Source organism: Melitaea cinxia, chromosome 2 (assembly GCF_905220565.1).
Source record: "Melitaea cinxia chromosome 2, ilMelCinx1.1, whole genome shotgun sequence".
Lineage (NCBI taxonomy): Eukaryota > Metazoa > Arthropoda > Insecta > Lepidoptera > Nymphalidae > Melitaea > Melitaea cinxia.
Genome location: NC_059395.1, coordinates 10195808 through 10220618, shown reverse-complemented (window position 1 = coordinate 10220618; position 24811 = coordinate 10195808). Strand labels below are relative to the sequence as shown.

The following is a 24811-nucleotide window of genomic DNA, read 5'->3' as shown; positions in this document are numbered from 1 at the left end:
TTTAAAGATAGAACAATTTTTTTTACTCTTTATTTTTTATTCTTTTTAAATTACGGAGATTTTTAAGAGCGCTGGAAAATTTGGAATCAATTTTTAAAGCCATTTTATACATTTGTATTGCTGAGTCATATTTTTTCCATCGATGATATAAAACTCCTGTAAAAATATCGATTAATTACGTGTAAACGTTATATGCCCAACATTTAGAAGAAAAAAGTTCATAAATACCAGAATTTTAACCTAAACCACTATTACCTACACAATAAATTAATAAAATAATGTTTACCAAGGTTTGCGTAATGTATAGCTTGAACGCGATTTTTAAATAGTTTAATAGCTTTAAGAAAATATTCTTCAGCTTCATCATATTTATCAATCTTTCCATAAATATTCGCAATTGCAAAGTTAATAACTGGTATATCGGGTAATTCCTCGAGTGCTTTTGGTATTATTTGTAAAGCCTTCTCTATTTGTCCTGAAAATATAAAATTTTAAATTTCATATATTTTTGATATACATGTCATCACTGAACAAAAACACTTAAAAATAAAGTATAATTTTTTATTATTATATCTAAAATTATATTTAACTGGATAAAGATGATTTCGTTTCATATTTACATCATAATAATTATTAAATAAATATATAAAGGTGTGTCGTAAATATATATTGAAATCTGAGAAAATTCAGTTCAAAGGAGTTGTTTGAATTTAATAAATGGTATTATAATATAGGTTCATTAAGTTGATTATTTTATTGTAATCATAAAAGATATCTAATGGCGTCAATATTTTACGAAAGAAGTTAAAAAAACGCTCTGGTGTAGTGGTGCGAGGAGTCGCTTAAAACACCGGCGGTTTGCGTGTTCGATTCCCGCTCGGGAAGGATATTTGTATTTGAGCAAATATTCCTTTTCGTTTTGGATGTCTCTCCTTGTGGGTCTCACCAAAGTTCCTCGGAGAGCACGTTTAGCTATCGGTCCCGGTTGTTATCATAAATACCTGATAGCGATCGTTACTCATAGTAGGGATCATATCCGCCAACCCGCAGTGGAGCAGCGTGGTTAAGCTCCAATGCTTATCCTAGATGGAGAAAGAGGCCTATGCCCAACCGTGGGATGCTACAGGCTGAATGTGATGAATGCGAGTAAAAAAACAGTCACGGCCTTTTATCTAAGTATGGTAGTATAGCGCAAAACCATTACGTTGTTAATGAATCAGCTGATATACATTTTTAACCGACTTCAAAAAAAGGAGGAGGTTCTCAATTCGGCTATTTTTTTTTAATGTATGTTACTTCAGAACTTTTGACTGGGTGGAGTGATTTCGACAAATTTTCTTTTAATCGAAAGGTGGTCATTTGGTCCCATTTAAATTTATTTGAGATCTAATAACTACTTTTCGAGTTATATCTAATAATGCGTTTTTACTTGACACTTTTTTCGTCGACCTGCATTGTATATACCGCATAACTTTCTACTGGATGTAGCGATTTTGATAATTCTTTTTTTGTCTGAAAGGGGATATCCCTAGTTTAGTACCATGATAAGGAAACCAGGATCTGATGATGGGATCCTAGAGAAATCGAGGGAAACTCTCGAAAATCCGCAATAACTTTTTACTGGGTGAACCGATTTTGATAATTTTTAATTTATTCGAAAGCTGATGTTTATCATGTGGTCACTCATGTATCACGTTTTTGAGTAATCTTTGATAACGCGTAGTTACTTGACTATTTTTTCGTCGATCTACGTTGTATTACTCGTTGATGTAACTGAAGTCGGTTTTTTTCGTTTGCGAGCAAACACAATTATGGAGTAATAATATTGGGGTTCCTATGTTGTTAAACCTTAAGAACAGTTTTTCAACAAGACATTGCTTTTTACATAATTAAAAATCAGAAAAAGCATGACTGTTTGTCTTCTAAGTACATAGTCTTGTTCCACTTAGTTTCGAACCCAATATGTCAGAATATTATAGAAACAGGGCTTAAGACTTCTAGACAGGTAAAAGAAAATGCTCAAGATCCATATCACTACTATTAACACAGTGGTAACTTTGTACCTGTATTATCCAAATATGCCAGTAAGTTAGTCCAAGCAGAGACATGTTTGGGGTTTAAATTGATCGCATGGAACCAATTTTCTAAAGCAGTTTCAGTTTTATTTAGTTGTAAGTACTAAAACAGAACATTATATACATAATAAGAATTTCAGTATTCTGTACCCATTGCTAAGTCATTATAATAATAATATATGTTTACCAAATTTCCTAAATTATAGTAACAATCTGGATAATGCTTTCTATATCGAAGTGCAGTCTTGTAAGCATATTTAGATTCAATATAACGACCTGTATGAGCTAATATGATTCCTAAATTCATCCATGCAGCTGGAAAATCCTGTCTAAAACATGAAATTTTTAAATCTATGAATATTTGTTTGAAGATATAATTATGAGTAAGGGGTCAAGTCACCAGTTATGGATAAGGCGGTTTGATGGATAACGGTATCTAACGAATAAATGTTTTTGATATATTATTCTTTTTTACCATCGAATTCTACTATATTTATGAGATATTTCTATTCGCAAATAATTATCAAGAGTTGTAGTTTATTAATTGACGAGAAACAAATCCTTATGCCTTATTTTACTTCGTGCTGTTAAAGTCTATTTATAATATAGCTTTATTTGGAAAATAAATTTATCCACAACTGATGAAAGGCAGATTACTCATTGACACGGTCTTATGTATAATGATTTCAATGGTGAGAGATTAGTACGATAATGTCATAACTTTTCGTTTCCGTAAACGCCACTGTACGTCACTGTTATCGATGTGTGCGGTCACACGGCGCGGTGCGCATTGTATACGCCGGTTGAGTGACTAATTGGTTATTTTAAAACATAAATGCGTGACTAGTGATAGAAAAAGAGACAGAATGCTGTTCTGTTTTCGTTGCACAGCACACCCATCGATCGTCATGTCTTTGGCGGCTGTAAACCATTATGACGACGCACCCCCACTATTGTAGTTGTTTATACACATGATCTTATGTCCGTGCTCATTGATCACTCACTTTGATGTGCTTAAGTGAATACAAGTTGTTTTTTCAGTGAACTTTTATTTTAACTGTGGCTTATCAAAATGAGTGATCAATGAGTAATCTGCCTTCCCAATCTTCTTAAATTTAACATTGTTAACAAAACATGAATAAAATTTAATGTGCAGTATAAAAATGTGCCTTTTAAGTTTTAAATTACTCAAAATAGGTGTTTTTTTTATACATTATTCTTACATAGGTGTTTTTGCTTAATTTGCTTACTTGTGATGGAGAGCATTTCTTAAATGATATTCTGCATCTGAATACTTTTTTTGATTTTTTAATAAATTTGCTAAATTATTCATGGCTTGAATATATTCTGGGTATAATCTAAAAAAAAAGTAAGACATTGGGAAAATATCATAGTTCAAAGTATAAGCGATTAGTAGTAGTTATCGATGTATTTTATAAAACATACAAAACTTAATAACAAGAATTTGATCGACTCTTAAATTTGAAAAAAAGAAAATTATTAATACAAAATATAAATAATTCTGGATTATGATCAAATATTATCTACCTGTTGATAACTTATTGGCGCAATGGCTACAGCCCCCACTGTTGCGATGGCGGTCGCGAGTTCGATCCCAGCTCAAGAGAAACATTGGAATAGGCCATACAGATTCACTTTCCCCACTACTGTGGAACATAGTAATAAATGACCTCATAACCAGACTGAACCAGCACAACTACTTCACGATCGGGTATGCTGATGATGTCTCCATTTTAATTAGCGGCAGAGTCACAGTACCGTGTGCAATGTCACGCAGTAGGCGCTACGAATTGTGGCGAGATGGTGCATAGATAACGAACTGACCGTCAATCCTAGAAAGACGGAACAGGAACCCCACTAGACTGTTTGGTACGGAGCTACAGTTCAGCTCGGAGGTAAAGTATTTAGGAAGCATTCTGGATAGCAAACTGAAGTGGAGCAACCATCTCAACAGCAAGATCGGCAAGGCTACAATAGCCTTCTGGCTTCTATAGTGTCGCAGAATGATAGGTAAAAGATGGGGTCTATCCCCAAAAATTACTCTGTGGATGTACCCGTCCGTCATCAGGCTCATTATCAGCTACGGTGCAGTGGTTTGGTAGCCAAGAACCAAACTAGTTACCGGTGAAGCAAAGTTGCAACGACTTCAAAGGCTGGCTTGCATGGCGACTACGGGCTCTGGGAGCCCTACTGAACTTGCCGCCGCTGCATCTGTTTATCCAACAGGAGGCGGAAGCGGCTGCGGTAAGACTCAGGAAGCTAAACCTAAGGAGGAACGTAAAAGTAACACACACAGGAATACTTGGCGAACTGGTAAACAGGGAACCGCTCATCGAAGCGGTCACCGACAGGATACCCAAACAGTACGTATTCGATAAAAAATACAGAATACAATTACATGAAGACCCAGGGGAGGGCCTCAAACTTAAAGAGTTAAGAATCTTCACAGACGGGTCGAAAACATCAACAGGTACAGGTTCTGGGATTCACTCAGAAGACCTGAATATCAACATCTCATCGCCATTGGGAATCCATAATATTGTCTTCCGGGCGGAATGCATGGGAATCATAATGGTAACAACAGCAATCAACTCCAGAAAGGTACAGGGTTTTCCAATCCGTATACTGTCTGATAGTAGATCGGTCCTGCAAGCCCTGCAGAGTGATACTATGACATCAGGGCTAATATACGAGTGCCACCGAGCTCTGACGAAGGTAAGTGAAACAAACACCATTACTCTTCAATGGATAAAGGGTCACAGTGGATTGCGAGGCAACGACGCGGCTGATCGACTGGCGAGGGATCGGAGTTGAGAGTCTACGGACCCGAACCTATTCTGCTCCTGCCTTTCGGATGGTTGCGCGGCCAGCTGTGATACAACACCAAGGTAATGCACCAAGAATATTGGACAAACCTAGTTACCTGCAGGCAGACCAGGGAAGCTCTTCCGAGGATCAACTCAGGATTGTCCCGCAAACTTTGCGGTTATTGGAGAGCTCAACTCACACTACTGGTCGGGGCTCTTGCTTGACATGCCTTGCTTAACAAACACACAATTTAGGTGTTACAGACAGCCCCTATGCAGAGCGTGCATGGAGGCAGAAGAAACGGCCTCACACATCCTGCTGGAATGCGCTATTGTGGCGAACTACAGAGCACTACACCTCGGGACACCGAGGTGGCTCCAGGAAGTCATCGGGAACGTGAAGGGTCTGCTAGGGTTCGTTAAGGAGCTGGGCTGGCACGAATAGTGTCCACAGCCAGTCACGCAAAATAGGCGCACGGAGACATCGATTTGCGAAAAATGGCTCGTTCATCATCATCACCACCACCACCATCATCATCATCATCATCATCGTCGTCGTCGTCATTGTCATCGTCATCATCATAGGCCTTACAGATATATGTCGTGGTCTATCCGTAATTGTATATTGTGTGTATTCTGTACCCTCGACATAGGACTAAAGTCAACTGCAAGCCTTATTTGTGAAGAGTTATTTGTTATATTTGTTATTTTTAATTTTATATTTCTTATTTTACCTGATAGCTTCTTCATATTCTTGTAAAGCCCAGTCTATGTTATCTTTGGCATCAGCAACTTTCGCAACATTGTAATGAACTTTTGCATTTAAAGGACAAATAGACAAAGCATTTGTGAAAAGTTGATATTCATTTTGCCAGTCATATGATCTTTGCCAACTTCTTAAAGCAAAGAAACATATACTACAGACATATAGTACTGATACTAGCTGAAACATTAAGCAGTTTGTCAATTTTATTTTTTGTATTTGGTATAGCTATTGTTACATAATTTTGAATAGAGGTAGGGCACAGTAGGAAATATCTTGCTCAAAATTTTGAGAAGCTTGATTGGAGAAGTGCGTCAATTTTACAGAAGAAACACACACGCCTCAGCCTGTAATATCCCACTTCTGGGCATAGGCCTCTTTTCCCACGTAGGAGAAGGATCCAGAGCTTAATCCGCCTCGCTGCTCCAATGCGGGTTGGCGGATATATTCCCTACTATGAGTAACGATCGCTATCAGGTGTACATGATAATAACCGGGACCGACGGCTTAGCGTGCTCTCCGAGGCACGGTGGGGAGACCCACTAGGACTGCACAAACACCCAGACCACGGCAAACACCTGTATGGCCAATACAAATGTTTGTCATGTGCGGGGATCGAACCCGCAACCGCCAGCACAACAGATACAATCCATGGCTGTAACCGTTGCGCCAACGCGGCGTCTGGTAGTAGGCGTAGTAGTCGCGGCGGGAGAAACACACACACAGCTAAAAACACTGTTCTCAAGTAGTATTGTGTTCCTGTGGTGAGTAATGTAGCCAGTAAGTATGGTAGCTAGAGCTCCAGGGGAAGGTCAGGGGTAGGGTCGGCAACACGTTTGCGATGCTTATGCTGTTGCTATCATCCATAAGCTACGGTATCCTCTTACGATCATTACGATCATACAGACCATGTTTGTTCGTCACCTTTGTAATAAAATAAAAAAACATTAAAATTTTAGACAAACGTATACATTTCTCAAAGAAAAAAACTATTGATACATACAAACCTTATAGTATTTGTAATTTAGTTTTGATATTTTATATAATCCAATAGAAATAAGAAAACAATAACCAATGGATGGAATGTAAAGAATTCTTTCAGCAATAACAAAGCCAACTGGATACACAATATTAGCAGCTGGTAAAAAAGGAATTATCAACAAAGATATTGCTAATAATTTAATTCTGAAATGAAGTTTTGAATGTATTTATTAAATAAAAATAATATCGTAATTATGTAAAAATATATATTCAATTTATTATAATATGACAAGTGTGGCATAATGTATAAAAGGTTAAAAAGTGAGTTATTGAATAATAATTTCTCAAAATCTAGACCAGCCAAACTGAGGAACTACCTTACAGAAGATCACAGCAAAATTATACTGCTTTCAAGCAGTGTTGTGTTCCTGTGGTGAGTATGGTAACCAAAGCTCATAGCGAGGGATTCGGGGGTAGGGTCGACAACGCGCTTGCGATGATTTTCGTGTTGGAAGACTTCTAATAAGCTATGATAATTGCTTATCATCAGCTGAACCGTACGCTTATTTGCCAACATAGTTGCATAAAGAAAAAATAATAATCATAACATGTTTTTTAATAAAAAAAATTATGTTACCTCATAATTGAATTTGTGCTTTTTACTCTTACAATAGACGCAATATATAATATTGCATAAGTGTATAACAATAACACCAAAAAAACTCTATGATCCGTGAAATTTTTTAGAAGAGGTATACATCCCATTGACCAATCATAGCACAGCCATTGAGGCCATGTTAATAGAAGTATGTTAAGGAAATAAATATAATTATATGTTGCTAACTGGAACAAGATATCATAAATATTAAAACCTAGTTCTTCATAATCTATACTACTATTAGAGTTGGGTTGCCCATTTATTTAGGAGGGCTAGAGATTATATGACTTCACGCTAAAGCAAATATGATCGGAGCATCAATGACAAAATGTTGAAAAGCAGGGCTAGCTGTTAGTATGATAGATATACAAACAATTTTTGTTTGATGGAAGTAAATATATTATAAATTCACATTGAACAATAAAGGTCTCTACAAACTTCATCAATGGACTAATCAAAATGTATTAAAGGAAAATAAAATTACTCTTTCTTTCTTTCTTTCTTTCTTATGTACCTTAGTAAATATATTGTCACTGAAAGCTGTTGGATTATCAGTTGCATTAAATTCAGGTCTTGTACCTCCCATTACACTCCATCGCGCATACAATAACAGCATTGCAGAGAACATTGTACAAGCTATTCTATAAACACATTTAATGCCAATTTTTCTATTTGAAAAATTACGTAAAATGTCTTTTGTTTTTAATTTTCCCATTGTTTTCACTCTCGTATGGGTAACTAAGTCATAGATGCAGCAGAAACCCTAAAAAGGTTTTATATTATTATTCATAGTTTAACATTTTTTATTAGTATAATAGTATTGATTGATTGCATACGAATCTTAATACACACAGGAGAAAAATATAGTAACAATGTAAGAATTAATTTGCACCCTCAAAGTATAAAGTAAACAAATATGCCATACATAATGAGTTGATTTGCTGTAATTGAAATACATTTTATTTTTATTCTGAACATGTTCTACATAGATACTATTTTCATTAATATTAATGAGTTTAAATTTATTATTGAAAAGAATATTGTTTCATTACCATGTACATAATAAACTATCTAATATTTTCTTGAACTACACATGCAATGTACAATGTAATATAAAAAAGTATTTAAAGCTCTCACCAACACTGTTATTCCATTTTCCTTAAACAGCATTGAAACTCCTGCTATTATAATACTGAGAAGTAAATAAATATTTGTCATACTTTTAATATTAAATGCTTTATCATATAGTAGGAATGACAAAAGGAATGTTATGGCAGCTAAAATGTCTGCTCTACCAACGGCACCACTTACTGCCTCCACATGAATTGGATGTACACTGAACATAATTGCTGCTAGAAATGGTACATTCAAGATGTTATTTTTCATCTTCATCCTTTTCCAAATACAGTCATATGTTATCCATACAAGTATACAACATATTATATGACAAACGAGATTTGTGACTTTAAAATAAAAAGGAGATAGTGTGCCATTTAAAAAATAATTTAATCTGGAAAGGAAGCAAATTAAGGAATTTATTGTTGGCTTATCAAATAATGTTTTTATTGAAAAGTTTAATTAACGATTTTTTCACATTAATGAGTATTTCATTAATGAGTAACTCACCTAAAAGATATTATTAAAGATATAAATTAGTACGAATGAGTATTTTCATTATCAACTCACCTAAAAGAGATTATTGTCAAAGGCCGATAGGATTTATGACTTAAATTGCTTTTGATATTGGTTCCCCAAAAGTCATTACCAAAGGGATTTAACCAGGAGTCTGAGACAACATCTTTGTTTTTAACGATTGCTTCAGAATCGTCAAAAACAAAATCACCGGTTAATGTGAATATAAATGGTAGACTCGACGTGATAACAAGACATAGTAATCTCGTAAACATTTTAATGAATTAAATTATACTCATTTTATACTCAAGCTCACATTTTCAATTATTACAATTTTGTTGTTTCACAAATTTAAAAACATTTATTTATATTTTAAAGGCATCACAAAATATTAGCCAATAACATTATAGGCCCGTTTTGACATTTGTGATCGAGACCATAGATACCTAAGTATAATATTTTTGTAAGTATTACTATGCTCTGTGGTATAATATGGTGTATAAATATGGTGTACAATCGAGTCGTAAATAGCGAAGTAACCATACGACTCGGTCTTCGATACTCACGATAAATCACGATACAAGTTTGTATGAGTATTTGATCGATTAGATTATGTTGTGTAAAGTGCATTTGATTAAAATTTTGATCAGAGATTTAACAAACTTTAATATTGTATTTTATATTTTATATTGTTTTCTATTGTTTACACGAATTTTAATCATTATATTGAAACAATTTTTTTTCAGATTTTTTTCACGGTCTATTAGCCAAATCCAAATTTTTATTTCCGGCTTTGAGCGCCAAGCTCTTTTTTTTCAGTAAAGATCACTGCACAATATTTAATTACGATTAAAATCGAATTAAGCTGGTGAAATTCAGTAATTAATACTTGGAGTGAACAGTGAACAAGTTGAACAGGTGAATGAGTTTGTGTATCTGGGTTCAAAGTTTACAAGAGATGGAAAGTGTGAGAGTGATATTGAAAGAAGAGTGAATGCAGGAAACAGGGTGAATGGAGCTTTGCACTCATTTATGAGCAGTCGGAAGGTGTCTAACAAGGCTCGTTTGGCTGTGCACGAGGGGGTGTTGGTTCCGACGCTCATGTTCGGAAGTGAAATTTGGGTATGGCAGAAGAAACATGAAAGCAGAATAAATGCAGTTGAGATGAGAGCGTTGAGAAGTATGATAGGAGTTAAACTGAGTGTCAGGATAAGAAATAGTGAAATAAGGAAACGTTGAGGTCTGAAAGAAGATGTAGTGACAAAAATTGAGAAAGGTATGCTCCGATGGTTTGGTCATGTCGAGAGAATGAGTGAAGAACAATTGACGAAAAAAGTGTATAAGGCAAGTGTGGATGGAAGGGTTGGAAGGGGTAGACCTAGGCAGACGTTCCGAGACCAAATAAGGGACGTCTTGAAAAAGGCCAGATCAAGAGTACCCTAAACCGAAGAGCATGTATGAAGGGAATAATGAAAGTGGACGAAGCGAAAGAAGTATGTAAGGATAGTAGCAAGTGGAAAGAAGTGGTCTCTGCCTACCCCTACGGGAAAGAGGCGTGATTATATGTATGTATGTGTTATATGTGTGTATGGTACTTATTTCCTTCATAGGCAAACCTATCAAAAAAATGTGGGGTATTCCCCTTTTCATCGAATGGAATGTAACTATATCTTTCTAATATAAATTATTTGAGAGGGAAAGCTGTTGGGGGAATACCACATGTATTAAAAAGATTGATTAGGTAGGTATATCTTTAATTTTTATTCTTTTCGTAACCATTCGTGCCGTGAACCAGTTATGTAAAAGTTATCAATTGATCACTGCAACTCGCGATTTTGGTGAATAAAAACCCATAAAATGACTTTAGGGTATAATCTCCCGATTTACTCTATTTTAGCACATGAAACTGAAACGATTTACGAGGTTATACGAGTTTTGAGGTTTGTAACACTGTTTGTACCTAAATTTAACTTCATATAAATGGTACTTTAGTCTTGGGCTTAATCGGACGTTGTCAGGTGCGCACTTTATTCGTACAATTCAAAAAATGTACTAGTGCACCTTATTAGTACTATATGTGACCAAATGACAATAAATAGTACCTGGCTACAAAACAGTGTGCAGGTTGAAATACTTTTTTTTTTCATTATTTTGATTTTTTTTGTCTTCTAGCACAAAAGATACGATTGTGAAATAACAAAACTCACTATACAAATTATTTGATTCCCACAAAAATAACATAAACAAATTCCTTTTACGTAAAAGTGTATTTAAAAGGTTTTTTAATCACTAAAATTCTCAATATTTACTTACCCGCGCTAAACAAAAACTATAACAAAAAAAAAAATACTTTTACGCAAAAGTAATTAGTTTACGTTGTGTTCATAAAACTTTGATTAAACAGGGGACATTAAAACGCGAAATGGATAGAATCCGCGACGCGATGTAGCTCGTTCGTTCGTACTGTTCTGCTGTATAGCTCTGTTTTATTTTAGAGCTAACGAACGTCGAACGTCGCCTTTTACGTAAAAGTGTATTTAAAAGGTTTTTTAATCACTAAAATTCTCAATATTTACTTACCCGCGCTAAACAAAAACTATAACAAAAAAAAAATACTTTTACGTAAAAGTAATTAGTTTACGTTATGTTCATAAAACTTTGATTAAACAGGGGACATTAAAACGCGAAATGAATAGAATCCGCGACGCGATGTAGCTCGTTCGTTCGTACTGTTCTGCTGTATAGCTCTGTTTTATTTTAGAGCTAACGAACGTCGTACGAAGGTACGAATAACATCATCTCGGACAGTCGAACAGTTGGACAGTCGGATAGTGTGATACTCGGACCCTTAGACGTACAATACAAACTCGTCGCACCGCGGTGAACGTAGTTCAAGTAACATAGATTATACAATTGATAGTACTGTTACAGTGTACGATTAGTCCGATTACGTCCGAATAGCGATTGACGTTTGGTACTGTTACATTTCGTAACTCGTACTAAGTAACGTAACTTTTTAGAACATCGTACATGTGCTACCCAAGACTATGGTATTTCCCAGAGACATTTTATATGAGCCTCTTATTAAACAAGCCAATTTAAGCTGTATTTCATATACATTAAGGATTAAATATTATTGTTCTTGCAATGTAGGAGCTTCCCACAGTTATCAATTCCGAGTAAAACACAAAAATTCAATAAACAAAGTAGAAAACGTTACAGATGCTAAGAAATAGGGCTTCCAAATCAAATTAATGGTCCCAAAACAGCTTTATGACAATGTTACCTAACATAATGAACCGACCATAACTCGACCACAATTTAAAAATACCTATATTTCTGTAGATTTTAATTTTAAGTAATAAACATTGATTTATCTAATATACGGTGTTTTCTTGGTTCATCTTATTGTTTTATCGTTAAAATCAAGAGAATAATATTATACTTTTTCGTTGTAACACAACAGCGAAAACATGTAATAGGTTTTTAATATTTTCTCGTTCTCTTTTGCTAGAATTTATAGTTTTTAACCTCCACAAGCAGTAGATTTGTGACGGTGTACGCGCGCATTCTAAAAATTTACTCTCATAATTTTTCCCTAACGTGTCAAAAGAAGTATAACTTCAAAAAATAACTGTATTGGGAACTGACCAAAAGAGTCATGACATTTGGCGGTTGTAATTTTAATTTTTAATTATGGGTACGTTCCACCAAACACCTCTGTATCATTCCACCCACCCTATGGAGAAAGTCTCATAAAACCTCATAAAACATGGACCAAATGCTCATAGATCTCATAACTCTGTATGATACTATTATTCGGCTAATTTATTTATTGTGTTTCTTAAAGCCTACTATAACTTTAACTTTTGACAGAACGAAGTCTGCCCAGACAGCTAGACTAGCTGCCCGGACAGTAGAAAATAAATAAGCCCGACTTAAATATTTTGTCAATATGTAACAATAATTCATTATAATGTACCTATTATTTTAATAATATCTAATAAGGTAAATATACTGTAAATAATATAAACTACAAGACAGATAATAATAAAAACCAATAGAAAACTTTAAATTTAAGGTAAATGAAACAGCTAATAGATAAAGTACATTTATTAAATGACAAGATTGATACTTGATTACGGTAATTAAATAAAACAAATCTCAGAGTCAAAGCACTTGTCTTCTTTTTTTAGTACGAAATAAACTTTCCATCTTAAACATTGTATATTTAACTAGCTGAACCCGCTAACGTTGTTTTGCCATATATGTTAATAATCCCCTTAATCCCCCCCCCCCTCTCCTATAACTTAGATTTATGAAAAATAATTGGTCGATTCTCAGATTTATCCGATATGTAGACAAAATTTCATAAAAATCAGTCCAGCCGTTTCGGAGGATTATTGTTAAAGATTTTGTATCTATGCTCTACACCGGATATTGTAATTGGCTTTGGTATGACTGTAGTCGTGTTGACGTATAGTCTATTGTTAACTTCACTTCCGTTCTTCATCTTGAATCGTTCCATCTGCTTGTGACAAATTGTTAAATTAATTGTATTATTGTATTTTACTTTTATAATCCGACAGTGTAATGCAGTGATAGTTTATTGAAATAAAACTCACATTTCATTACAAATTATATTTGTTATTATTTCGTGCTGCTACTCTCTTGACGATCTCCACGACGCAACCTAACTTTGCTAACAATTATTTAAACTAGCATTGTGACACGAGAATTTTATATATAAGATTTAATGAGGCATAGATGTAACAGTAAAGTTGGTAGCGAGTGGTTGGAGCGTGTGCTTGATGTCGAGCGCCGTCCTTGGGTCCCTGAGTGCGGCGGCCGCGTGTGCGAGTTGTAAGGCACACTCCGGTGGAGCGTTCGTAGGCAATGATGCACACTCCCTTTCTAAGGCGCTACCCACACATGTCAGAAGCTCCGAGAAGCCTAGGGATATCGCTGCTCGTCGTAATCGGTTTAGCTCCTGTATGCATATTAATTTATTTATTAAAAACATATTTAATGGGGCAAGTAATCAATAAATAGCTTATAACAAAATTAAAGAGTTTTGATTACCGTATTAATAATAAGCAATATTGTTTTCAGCGAGTCAAGAGGCATCATGATATTAATTTTTTCGACACCAGCAATTTATACTAAGCTAATTCATAAAAATGAACTTTACAATAGAGGGTTATAAAAAGGAAAAAACGTGATACCTTTTATATTTGTTAAGAAACTGATTTGAAATTTGGTATCTTTAATCGTTAATTTATTCATTGCAATTTCACAATTTTTATTATTACAAAAAAAAAAACACATTTATTCAAGTTGTATTAAGAAAACCAACTTATCGAAAATTCGAGTTGGCGTAGTATAAATTGTTGGTGTCGTTTTGACTCTATACGTCGGAAATTTTAATGGGAAAATAGTATAAAAGGAATTAAATCGACTTTAATGCAACTTATTACAATCAAAGAATATACTAGTTACAACTTAACATAATATTATTATTTTATTATTTATTATATTATTAGAACTCAACATTAAGTATATAAAGTCTATGAATCCAAGAGTCTTAAAAGACACCAATAAGGTTCTTTTTAGTATAAGTGAGCACTTAAAAAGAAATTAATATGATTAAAGGATTAAGGAAATACGTATAAATAGATTAGCAATAGTGCTTCCTTATATATACTGTTTTGTCTGTATTTTATAACGTAACTACAACATATATATGTATGTCTGAAATTGTAAAAAAATATATTTTCTGTTCAACAAATTTCATTTCATTTCATACATAAAGAATGTACATGCCTTGTAAAGGTGCTGCGTTTTGTCCGGCAGCTTTCGAGCGTGTCGTAGAACCTTTTGCACGTCTGCGAGTAGCGCGTGTGGGCGCGCCCACGCACATCCCGATCCGCCCCCACTGTACGAACGCCACGACCGTACTGGGAATGATTCCGCTGGAGACAGAATGCCGCTAATTAACTAAAGCTGTCAGTCATCTTATTTTACACTATAAAACACACAGATCTCTCTTATGGAATATATTGTAAATTTTTTCAGTGGCCCTTTTGCTAAAGATTTATTTTGATACTCTCTTCAATATTATTAAATTGGAAAACAAAGGATATATGTAATCGCAATATTTGTCCTTTTTCCATCGATTTTTTTAAATATAACTTAATTTTAAATTATTATTTACTTGGTCAAGGTTGAGTTAACCACAAAAATTAAATGTGTTATTGACATGTTGCAACTACAGTAAAATTAATGTAGTTTGAATCGTTTAAGGTGGCTCATTGACAGATAATCTATACATAAACGATTAAAACAAAGTATGTTAAAGGAGAAAAACGTAAAAACAGTAATTGAAACTGTAAGTGTCCTTAATGTGGGATATATTTAGGAACTTACTTGAAGTACTGTTTTCTTCGGAAGGTCCTAACTGATCCAAAGGTCCGAGCCAGGGAGCCGCAGAAGCCCCAGGTCTGAGGATGCTTAACAACAGACAAGACCTGCGAGCCCTAGACACTTCGCACCAAGCTGACAGCGTACCCCACCAGTCTGATCCAAGCTGTACTATTGCCGACATGCCTTCTACCTGATTGGATGTAATTAAAATGTGTAATTTCTTATTTGGAATATTCTAATTATAATATTTATATAATAATTCTAATGTTTTATTAAACAATTTAAACAGAATGAAAAATAATTGTGTTTGCTCGCAAACGAAAAAAAAACTGACTTCAATTACATCGACGAGTAATACAACATAGATCGACGAAAAAATAGTCAAGTAACTACGCGTTATCAAAGATTAATCAAAAAGTAGTTATCAGATCTCAACAAAATTTATATGTGACCACATGACAAACATTAGCTTTCTATTAAATTAAAAATTACTAAAATCGGTACACCCAGTGAAAAGTTATTGCGGATTTTCAAGAGTTTCCCTCGATTTCTCTGGGATCCCATCATCAGATCCTGGTTTCCTTATCACGGTACCAAACTAGGGATATCCCCTTTCCAACAAAAAAAGAATTATATAAAATCGGTACACCCAATAAAAAGTTATTGCGGATTTTCAAGAATTTCCATCAATTTCTCTGGGATCCCATCATCAGATCCTGGTTTCCTTATCATGGTACTAAACTTGGGATATCTCCGTTCCAAGAAAAAAAGAATTATCAAAATCGGTACATCCAGTAGACAGTTATGTGGTATAATACAACGTAGGTCGACGAAAAAAGCGTCAAGTAAAAACGCATTATTAGATATAGCTCGAAAAGTAGTTGTTAGATCTCAAATAAATTTAAATGGGACCAATTGACAGACACCACCTTTCGATTAAAAAAAAAATTGTCGAAATCGGACCACACGGTCAAAAGTTCTGATGTAACCATACATTAAAAAAAAAGAAAAAAAAAAATACAGTCGAATTTCTTCGAATTCTTCCAAAAAAGGAGGAGGTTCTCCTCCTCCTTTTTTGGAAGTCGGTTAAATAGTATAAGAAAACACCTTGAGTGCTCCGTGGAGTAGAACACAGAAGTTAGGAACTTTACTAGGATCGGACATATCGTCTTCTGTTGTAGTACCCTCAGTACTGCTACCTTCCTGAAAAATATAAAGATTGGGTGTCTTAGATATGGTCTTCAATCAAATTTCGAGGTCTGGTTACCTCTCACAAGATAGAGTCGGAGCTGTGAACTCAATCGATTCAAATCAAATCAGTTCAACTTATCTGTGGACTATAAAACGGACTGCGTTCGCGTCGCTGAGTGCGTGAATAGAGAGGGTATTTAATTCATTTGATCGCATCGAATTCTATAATCGAACGAAGTTATTTGACCAATAATTTTTAACGAATAAGAGCCTTGAGTTGTTTATTTAGCAAAAGAGCTGCAGCTCCGACTCGAATAATAAGTGCTCTGAATATTTGAACCAGTTTAGAGCTGAGTTACACACCTCTACTTATAGATAAACTAAACCTGCACCTCTATCACAGCAGTCCGGCTGTTTTATTCCAAAAGCACTTCGTTTTGCTCACATTTCGTTCAACTTCGAGCATGTCGTTTTTTGAATTGCTTAATTCTTATGCAGCTAGGATAAAAACTTTTTATAAACGTTTTTTAAGATTGATCTCTATTCTGTCTATATAAATTACATATTTTAAATTTATTTATTTAAAAAAATATAGCAATTTCTTAATTTTAATACGCACTATGTATTATTATGTTAAAAAAAAATAAGCAGTAGGTATATTGTGGCTTCCAACCTCTTAAATTCCTGTTATTTCTTTTTAATACATTTTTAAGACAGTGAACAACAACAAGACAGCACATAGACAAGCAACCTTGATCAAACACTTCACACTGAATGGTCCCATGTAGAATTTTCTTGTGTTGGATGGCCGAAACAATCCGCTTAATACACAAGCACAAATTCCCAGACCACGACAACAATCTGTACAGCTAATACAAACGTTTGTGGCTAGTGGGGATCAAACCCTCGTCCGCAAGCACAACATCCAATGCTGTGACCGCTGCACCAACACACTTGTATATTTCGATATATTTTATTAATTATAAAAGCTTACCTTTGTAGGTGTTTTGGAACCATAATTTTCACGATTTGTACTGTTATTACCAACTTGAGCTTGAGGTATCACTAGATGTTTGCTTATTGCTATAGGTGTACCTATTAGAAATCAAAACATTTTCAAGTAGTACCAATATATTTTTAATGTTATAAAGGTAAAACGCGTATTTACACTAGAAGAGATGTTCAACTAAAACCCAGAACCACCCAATATCAAAATTAAAAGTCTGTAATCGATCGATGTGTATTTGATCCAAAAAATGACAATGTTTCAATGTTATATTTTAATTTTTGAGAATATCACACGTAATTTGTTTCTATTTGTATTACCCTACAGTGTAGCAGTGTGATGGATTAAATGTTCATATCTTAGAGGATGGATTGGCACAAATGCAGAATATATATAATATTATACAAATTAAAAAAAAAATGTAATAAACAAAATAAATCTACATATATTTAAAGATTCTTAACTAAGGGCACAGAATGAAATATTCTGCCAAAAATCTGGAACAGCATGAAACAAGAAGAAGCTTGCGATGCTTCTGGTGTTGCAAGCGTCTATAAGTTACAGTGATCAATTACCGTTAGGTGAGCCGTACGCTTGCATGCCAACCTAATTGTAAGAAAAAAAATTAGTTACCTAAATCTTGTTGCTGTAGGAATCCAATTACATGTAGTTGATTAGATAATGTGTAACTAGCTGATAAACCCTCGTGAGAAGCTGGCTGTGGAGCTGGGAAGAGTTGTACCCTTGTCTCGAGTTGACCGCACTTGAGTGTGCACCAAAACTCTTGATAATGTTGCTCACAAAGACGTGTCATTGCTGTTACAACCTTGAAATATAATTATAATAAAGTAAAGTATGTATAACTTCACATTATTAACAGTCACCATGGGCTAAAGTTTAATATTTGTCTAGATTTTCAGAAATTTGTCAAGTATGTTAAGATCACATAAAAATTTTTTTGTCTACTTGCTTATTTGAAATTAACAAATTTTTGCTTGTTAAAAATATGTGAACTTAATTCTTTATTGAACAATATACTGTATTAGAAAAATGTAAAATTAAGATTATTTTATACCAATAATTCATAATATCAAGTTATATTGCCTAGAAATAAATACATACTCCTGGAACATTCAATTGATCTGGACAATAAATAGCACCTCTCATTATGTTGCCATTAGTATTGTTTGTTGTGTTACAGGCCAGGTCAATAATCTTCTGATAGAGTGGCATAGCTGGAATATAATAAGAGCTTATTTTCATGATAAGAAAGCTATTGAAGAAATAGTATAAAGTTTCTAGCTGCAATGCTAAGTAGCAAGACAATAAATGCTATACAATTATTCTAAGTAGTCGAGTGTTAAATGCTACAAGTAGAAATAGTCAAATACTAGAAACTACGGTTCTTAATGGCCAAATTCTACGAATTCTGAAACACTACTAATATAATATCTTTATAAATACCATGTTGCAAGCTTGAATCATGCGGAGATACCACTGGTAACACATGTATCTTTCCTGGATATGTTGGTGGAAGGGGAAGTGCTTGGATTATTCTATTTCTCCCAATTGCACCAACACCGCTACTGCCGTCTGTAACCTTTTAAAAAGAAGGTTTTTGATTTCTTTGTCATCATTGATTTTACATCACTTTTAGTATACATGTTTATTAAAAGTATTACCAATATGATTTGAACCGGTGTTTGGTAGCCCCATTCATTAAGAATCAACTGATTAACACCATGAAGAGCTACTTCTATACATGTTTTGTCACCTTCTTCTAGTTGGGGCAATTTGACCCTGATGTTGTCAAATTCACGGGTAAAAGGCACAGCAACTGCAATCATTAAAAAATACAATCTGTTAAAAATAACTATAAAAATGTAAGATTGTTATTAAAATATTAGTAGATAGATTTTGTATGAGTACCTTCATAAACTGAAGAAAAAGTAACTAAAGCAACATATTCTAATTTAGCATGTACGCATAAATAGTCAAGAAAAGTGTTTATAGCCGCCGTAGCTAATGTAAATCGAGTGTGGCTTTCCGATGTATCGGTCGTCGGCACTGGCCGGGACATTGAAAGGGAAACATCTAATAAAATGACCGTTGGCATTGTTGGTGAATTACTTAGTCAATTATTTTCAATAAGTTGATTATTATGTCCAAATAATGTATGGAAAATCGAACTTATTTATATTAAAAACACTAACAACAACACAAGTGACATGATTACAATTTATTTACATTCTAAGATTGACGTAAATCGTGCGCAAGTGTCAGTTTTGACATTTATAGTAGTTTCATTGCTTTTCGCCCTGAATGTAGTTACTTTTAACCATTTATAAGCTTTTAAAAAATCTAATGTATCATATGTTTTGCGATTTTCTATTGTAATATAATAGAAAATACAGTAAACTACCATTTTTGAAAAGTTTGATTCTTGGTGATTAAAAGTGGATCACGTACGACAATACATGACAACACATGCTAAAAGATCATTATAATAATTGTGTTTGCTCGCAAACGAAAAAAAACCGACTTCGATTACATCGACGAGTAATACAACGTAGATCGACGAAAAAATAGTCAAGTAACTACGCGTTATCAAAGATTACTCAAAAAGTAGTGATCAGATCTCAATAAAATTTATATGTGACCACATGACAAACATCAGCTTTCGATTAAATTAAAAATTACAAAATTTGTACACCCAGTAAAAAGTTATTGCGGATTTTCAAGAGTTTCCCTCGATTTCTCTGGGACTAAACTAGGGATATCTCCTTTCTAACAAAAAAAGAATTATCAAAATCGGTACATCCAGTAGAAAGTTATGCGGTATAATATAACGTAGGTCGACGAAAAAAGCGTCCAGTAAAAACGCATTATTAAATATAACTCGAAAAGTAGTTGTTAGATCTCAAATAAATTTAAATAGGACCAATTGGCACACACCACCTTTCGATTAAAAAAACATTTGTCGAAATCGGACCACACGGTCAAAGGTTCTGATGTACATACATTAAAAAAAAAATACAGTCGAATTGAGAACCTCCTCCTTTTTTGGAAGTCGTTTAAAAATATACACAAAATCTTCTTATTATTATTTGACCCTCCTCCATTATCGATGCCTTGTTTTTTCGACTTTTCCCATGTAGGATAAGGATTAAAGCATAATCCACCACGCTGCTCCAATGCGGGTTGTGCGGATATGTTTCCTACTATGAGTAACAGTCACTGTCAGGTGTACATGATAATAACCGGGACCGACAGCTTAACGTGCTCTCCGAGGCACGATGGGGATACCCAAACATCTGTATGGCCATACATAAACATATGTATGTATGGTGTAGAGAAATGTTTGTCCTGTGCGGGGATCGAACCAACAACCGTCAGCGCAACAGCCACAAACTAGTTTTGTGACCGTTGCGCTAACGCTTCGTAAACTACTTAATTAAAGTATTATAATAAAATTAATTAACATAGTGGCACTTATACTCGATTCGATTGAAGACAACCATGATTGTGTAGTGCTAGTGTACGTTTTATTAGTGGTAATAACAGTTCCGAATCCAATTCCTATTCTGAGCTGAAATTTGTTATTTACAATTATTCTTTACAGCCTTGTTGGTTGCCTGCTTTGAAGAGGACGTAATATTTAATTATTTCTTGTCTTCCTTCGGTGTTTTCTTCGTTGAATATTTGAGCAGTTTTAAGCGAAGAAACAGATAGGAGAATTTATCGACTTTATTTCATATTGAAAGGTCACAAAAAGTATTAAGAAATATTCATTTTATTGTTAATTAGAAATGGCTTAAATGATTTTTACACGTAAAGCAATTTTTAATTAACCAAAAACATTTAGAATACTTATTACTTACGTAGATACTTAGATAGAATAGGTATGTAAATAGGTTTTTACTTTTCTAGATTTTAATAATAATCAGTTAATAAGTAATGACAACACTACTAAAAGAAACCTTCTCGAGTTTTTATCAATATATTAACAAATAAATATTTTTGTGAAGTTTAATTTATTGTCTCGTTGTTTCAAGAAAGTATGGAAATGGAAAATAATTCTGAAAGCACTAAAACTATTGCAGACTTGGAAAGAGAAGAGTATAAATTCAGTTTTAATTTTGTTAACGAACCTTGGGATGATCGTTCGAACAGAAGTAAAATTGGCATAATTTCATTACTTGTTACTATATTTATTTCTACAATGGCTTTGGTTATCAATAATTTGTTTATGCATTATAGAGGTTTTGATTGTGGCTCCTTCAATAGTAATGTTGAAATCGATTGTAATTTAGTTAAAGTGGACAATTATCCATATGCAGCACGAATCCATTCTGTATCATCAAATAAACTCATATGTTTAGGAGCTGTTGTGTCTCCTACTTCCGTACTAGCAAACGAATTATGCATAAAATCTGGTCCGATATGGTTACGATTAGGGAACCCTACAAAGTAAGATAACTTTATTACTTTAATGTATTATTATAAATTAAGTGCGCTATTTTATTTATTATCAATTTTAATAATTTAAGAATTGTACAATAATACAAAAGAAAAATGGGTTGAGATATTTTTTTCACGCGGAACGTGATCGTATTACACCTAGAGACCCCCCCTTTTTTATGAACGCAGTTAGGAGTCGAACATCTTACTATTTATAATTTAAGAGCCATTTCACAATTTTACGCTCTGCAAGTTTAGGTAAATTTGGTCGCATCGCGCGAGTCGTACGAGCCGCGCGATCTTTGTGCTAGTAAGTATAGTGTGACAACCAAAAGACCATCGTGATCATTTTCTGATGTATAATAAAAATTATAACTATGGTATAAAATGTTTTTTACATAATTAATTTGTTAAAAATTTCAAGTATGTTATATAACAACAGTCAATAAATTTAAAATAAAATTAAAAAAATCAATTTTATGAAACAATTTTTTTTAAATTGATTTAGTTTTTTCAGTTTACGAATGAATCTAATATTTACGATATGAATAAAAAAGCATTTAATGACATCGACACCGACAAACATATTAATTAACAAATAACAAGACACACAGATTGAAATGCCTATTTGTATTGATAGTGTGAGAAAAGAAAATTAAATTATACATTTTTTTACAGAAATTATCATTATATTATTTTACAGTCATTTTCGTAATATGTTTATTTTATTTATATTTTATTATGAAAGTATCAAATGCGTTTTATCCGCTATAACAACAGGCGCTTGGCGCGTGTGAGCGAAAGAGACGGCTGCGCAGAATTTGGCGTGGACCTTACCTCTAAGAGCGCTAGCGCTCGACTGATTTACCGGGCTTGATGCGTGGCAATATATACTATCTTTTTATTATTTAATATAAAATGTATTAAAAATAATTACATCTTTTAATTATTTTTTTTGTATTCCTTAATGATGTAAGTTTACTTTGATGAAGATAGTTCGTTAAAATTTCTTAGTTTTCTAAGAGAAATATCGCTTTTAAAATTGTACTTATTCGGAAAATATTCGTAACTTTAAATTTTTTTTATCGTTTAATAGAGATACAAATGGAATAAAAATCTATGATAGTGGACAACAAAATTATATTCCACATATTATGATATTTTTTTAAAATGGTTTCAACGTAGAGGTTATTGAAAAGTAGGACTTCAAAGTATACATTGCGACCGTTTACCCAGGGAGGAGGCTGATGAAAAGGTTAATAATTTTATACACATAATATAAATCAAAATTCTGATCTGACTATGGACTACAACAAAGGTTGCTCTATTATATTTCAAGAATATAAATTACATTATTGCATCCAACACTGAGATTAACGACGTCAAAATATTACAATTTCGCGGATTGTTACCGATTTTTGTGAAATGGCTCTTAAACATATTAATTTTTTTATTTTGGGCTTTTTTAATTTAAACCCACATTTTATAATTAAAACCTTTGAAGACTACACACACACTCACGCACGGTGAGCGTGGCTTTGCCGATTTCGCGGGAATTCATTCAATTTTTTAATTTATTAAACAATAATGTTTTTATTTTGTTAAAGTTAATCTCGTACAATGATCCTTAATCTTATGTGCTACGTATAGTATTTTTTTTATTTAGAAAATTTCCAAGTGTTGTCATTTACTATGCAAAAATTTAATATTGCATAATGAATATACTATAGGTGGTACTTAAAAAAATTGTATAATAAAAACAAAAATGCTAATTTTGTATAGCTAGAATACCTACCTGAAAATTCTGTTTTTGTGCACTTTAACGCCCACAGAATACGTGCAAAAGATTCCTAAATATTTTTTAATGTTGTTTAATTTTAATTGTTGCAACAAATTGTTGATTTGTTTGTTTGTGTTTATTTCAGTCCACGATGTAAAAAAGGTTTTTCTATTGACTCCATGGATTCTATTCCACACGACGGCACAATCACAAAGAGCTTGGTACTTTTGACCAATTTTGAAAATATGAAAGAATGTATCGAGGAAATCAAGATTGGCGTTGATATAGATCCTAAAAATGATTTTTACATAATTGGGCGACCCATTCGTGGTGAAAAAACATTGTCATTACAAATTGCTACGTACGATGCTCATGACAAAACTGCTTTGGAAATTTTGCGAAGTTACGACAAGGATAAAACAATCTGTGTGCAAACTGTTGGCAAGTGTCCTGTAAGGGCTGGAGATCTACTCGTGCAGAACAATCGCTTACTTGGTCTAGCTTCAACCAGTGTACATAGAAGAGATAAGACGAATACTGCTTGTTTTGCTTATTTAAATATCGTTAATAAAGAATTAAAGGCTTTTCATATTGATATCGAGAGTAATAAATTTTAAATCACTGTCGAAAACGAGTTGTTCAAATCCAGAGAATTGTCAAAATAATTAAACGTAACGTTACGAACACATAATGTATACTTATTATACTACACCATCATTGGCCTTAGTCCGTCTATTGCAGACGATTTAAACAGTGTCAGACAGACACTGTGTCGCCTAGGACACTCTTAGGAAAACGCAGGGAGCGCATACACGATGTAGTACATACACTTTATAAGTCATAGTAAGTTCTTAATTTTTAGAGCCTACAGGGTAAAAAACCAATTCACCTAGCGACAGCCAGCCACATTGCCTAGCGAAACTTAAGCAAAACTTCGCATTATTATATAAATAAACTAGCTGTGCCCGTGGCTTCGCCCGCGTTGAAATCAGTGTGTCACATTGTTTTCCCGG

The 24811-nt window shown here is 33.8% G+C and overlaps 3 protein-coding genes and 1 long non-coding RNA gene across 4 annotated transcripts; 2 read left to right on the top strand and 2 right to left on the bottom strand.

Moving 5' to 3' along the window:
- LOC123659426 (protein O-mannosyl-transferase TMTC4-like) lies at positions 1–9212 on the bottom strand. The gene is made up of 11 exons (XM_045594644.1): positions 8992–9212; positions 8443–8815; positions 7820–8068; positions 7285–7490; positions 6670–6851; positions 5638–5842; positions 3326–3433; positions 2263–2404; positions 2064–2178; positions 287–475; positions 1–156 (listed from the first exon to the last, which is right to left on the bottom strand). The coding sequence occupies exons 1-11, from the start codon at positions 9210–9212 to the stop codon at positions 23–25; spliced, it is 2124 nt and encodes a 707-aa protein (XP_045450600.1). The 3' UTR covers positions 1–22.
- Positions 9213–13302: 4090 nt separating this feature from the next.
- On the bottom strand, positions 13303–19673 carry LOC123664478 (integrator complex subunit 14). The gene is made up of 11 exons (XM_045599019.1): positions 19487–19673; positions 19240–19394; positions 19022–19157; positions 18680–18792; positions 18191–18383; positions 17546–17646; positions 16468–16563; positions 15364–15550; positions 14761–14909; positions 13652–13927; positions 13303–13342 (listed from the first exon to the last, which is right to left on the bottom strand). The coding sequence occupies exons 1-10, from the start codon at positions 19671–19673 to the stop codon at positions 13691–13693; spliced, it is 1554 nt and encodes a 517-aa protein (XP_045454975.1). The 3' UTR covers positions 13303–13342; positions 13652–13690.
- LOC123664591 lies at positions 14797–15619 on the top strand. Its single transcript, XR_006744855.1, has 2 exons — positions 14797–14942; positions 15388–15619. It is a non-coding gene; the product is annotated as an uncharacterized LOC123664591 (long non-coding RNA).
- A 1870-nt stretch (positions 19674–21543) lies between the features above and the next one.
- LOC123664547 lies at positions 21544–24482 on the top strand. The gene is made up of 2 exons (XM_045599081.1): positions 21544–22027; positions 23944–24482. The coding sequence occupies exons 1-2, from the start codon at positions 21618–21620 to the stop codon at positions 24413–24415; spliced, it is 882 nt and encodes a 293-aa protein (XP_045455037.1). The 5' UTR covers positions 21544–21617; the 3' UTR covers positions 24416–24482.
- The last annotated feature ends 329 nt before the right edge of the window (positions 24483–24811 follow it).

What these genes read in the sequence shown, in the direction of transcription:
- LOC123659426 (XM_045594644.1), bottom strand. Translation starts at nt 9,212, where the DNA reads ATGTTTACGAGATTACTATGTCTTGTTATCACGTCGAGTCTACCATTT. An exon ending in AGCACAAATTCAATTATGAG is followed by an intron (nt 6,852 to 7,284) that starts GTAACATAATTT and finishes ACTTCATTTCAG; the next exon opens with AATTAAATTATTAGCAATAT. An exon ending in TTACAAATACTATAAGGTTT is followed by an intron (nt 5,843 to 6,669) that starts GTATGTATCAAT and finishes TGTTTCAGCTAG; the next exon opens with TATCAGTACTATATGTCTGT.
- LOC123664478 (XM_045599019.1), bottom strand. Translation starts at nt 19,673, where the DNA reads ATGCCAACGGTCATTTTATTAGATGTTTCCCTTTCAATGTCCCGGCCA. An exon ending in TTTTTCTTCAGTTTATGAAG is followed by an intron (nt 19,395 to 19,486) that starts GTACTCATACAA and finishes TAATGATTGCAG; the next exon opens with TTGCTGTGCCTTTTACCCGT. An exon ending in CCTACAGCAACAAGATTTAG is followed by an intron (nt 17,647 to 18,190) that starts GTAACTAATTTT and finishes GATTTCTAATAG; the next exon opens with GTACACCTATAGCAATAAGC.
- LOC123664547 (XM_045599081.1), top strand. Translation starts at nt 21,618, where the DNA reads ATGGAAATGGAAAATAATTCTGAAAGCACTAAAACTATTGCAGACTTG. An exon ending in CGATTAGGGAACCCTACAAA is followed by an intron (nt 22,028 to 23,943) that starts GTAAGATAACTT and finishes TGTTTATTTCAG; the next exon opens with TCCACGATGTAAAAAAGGTT.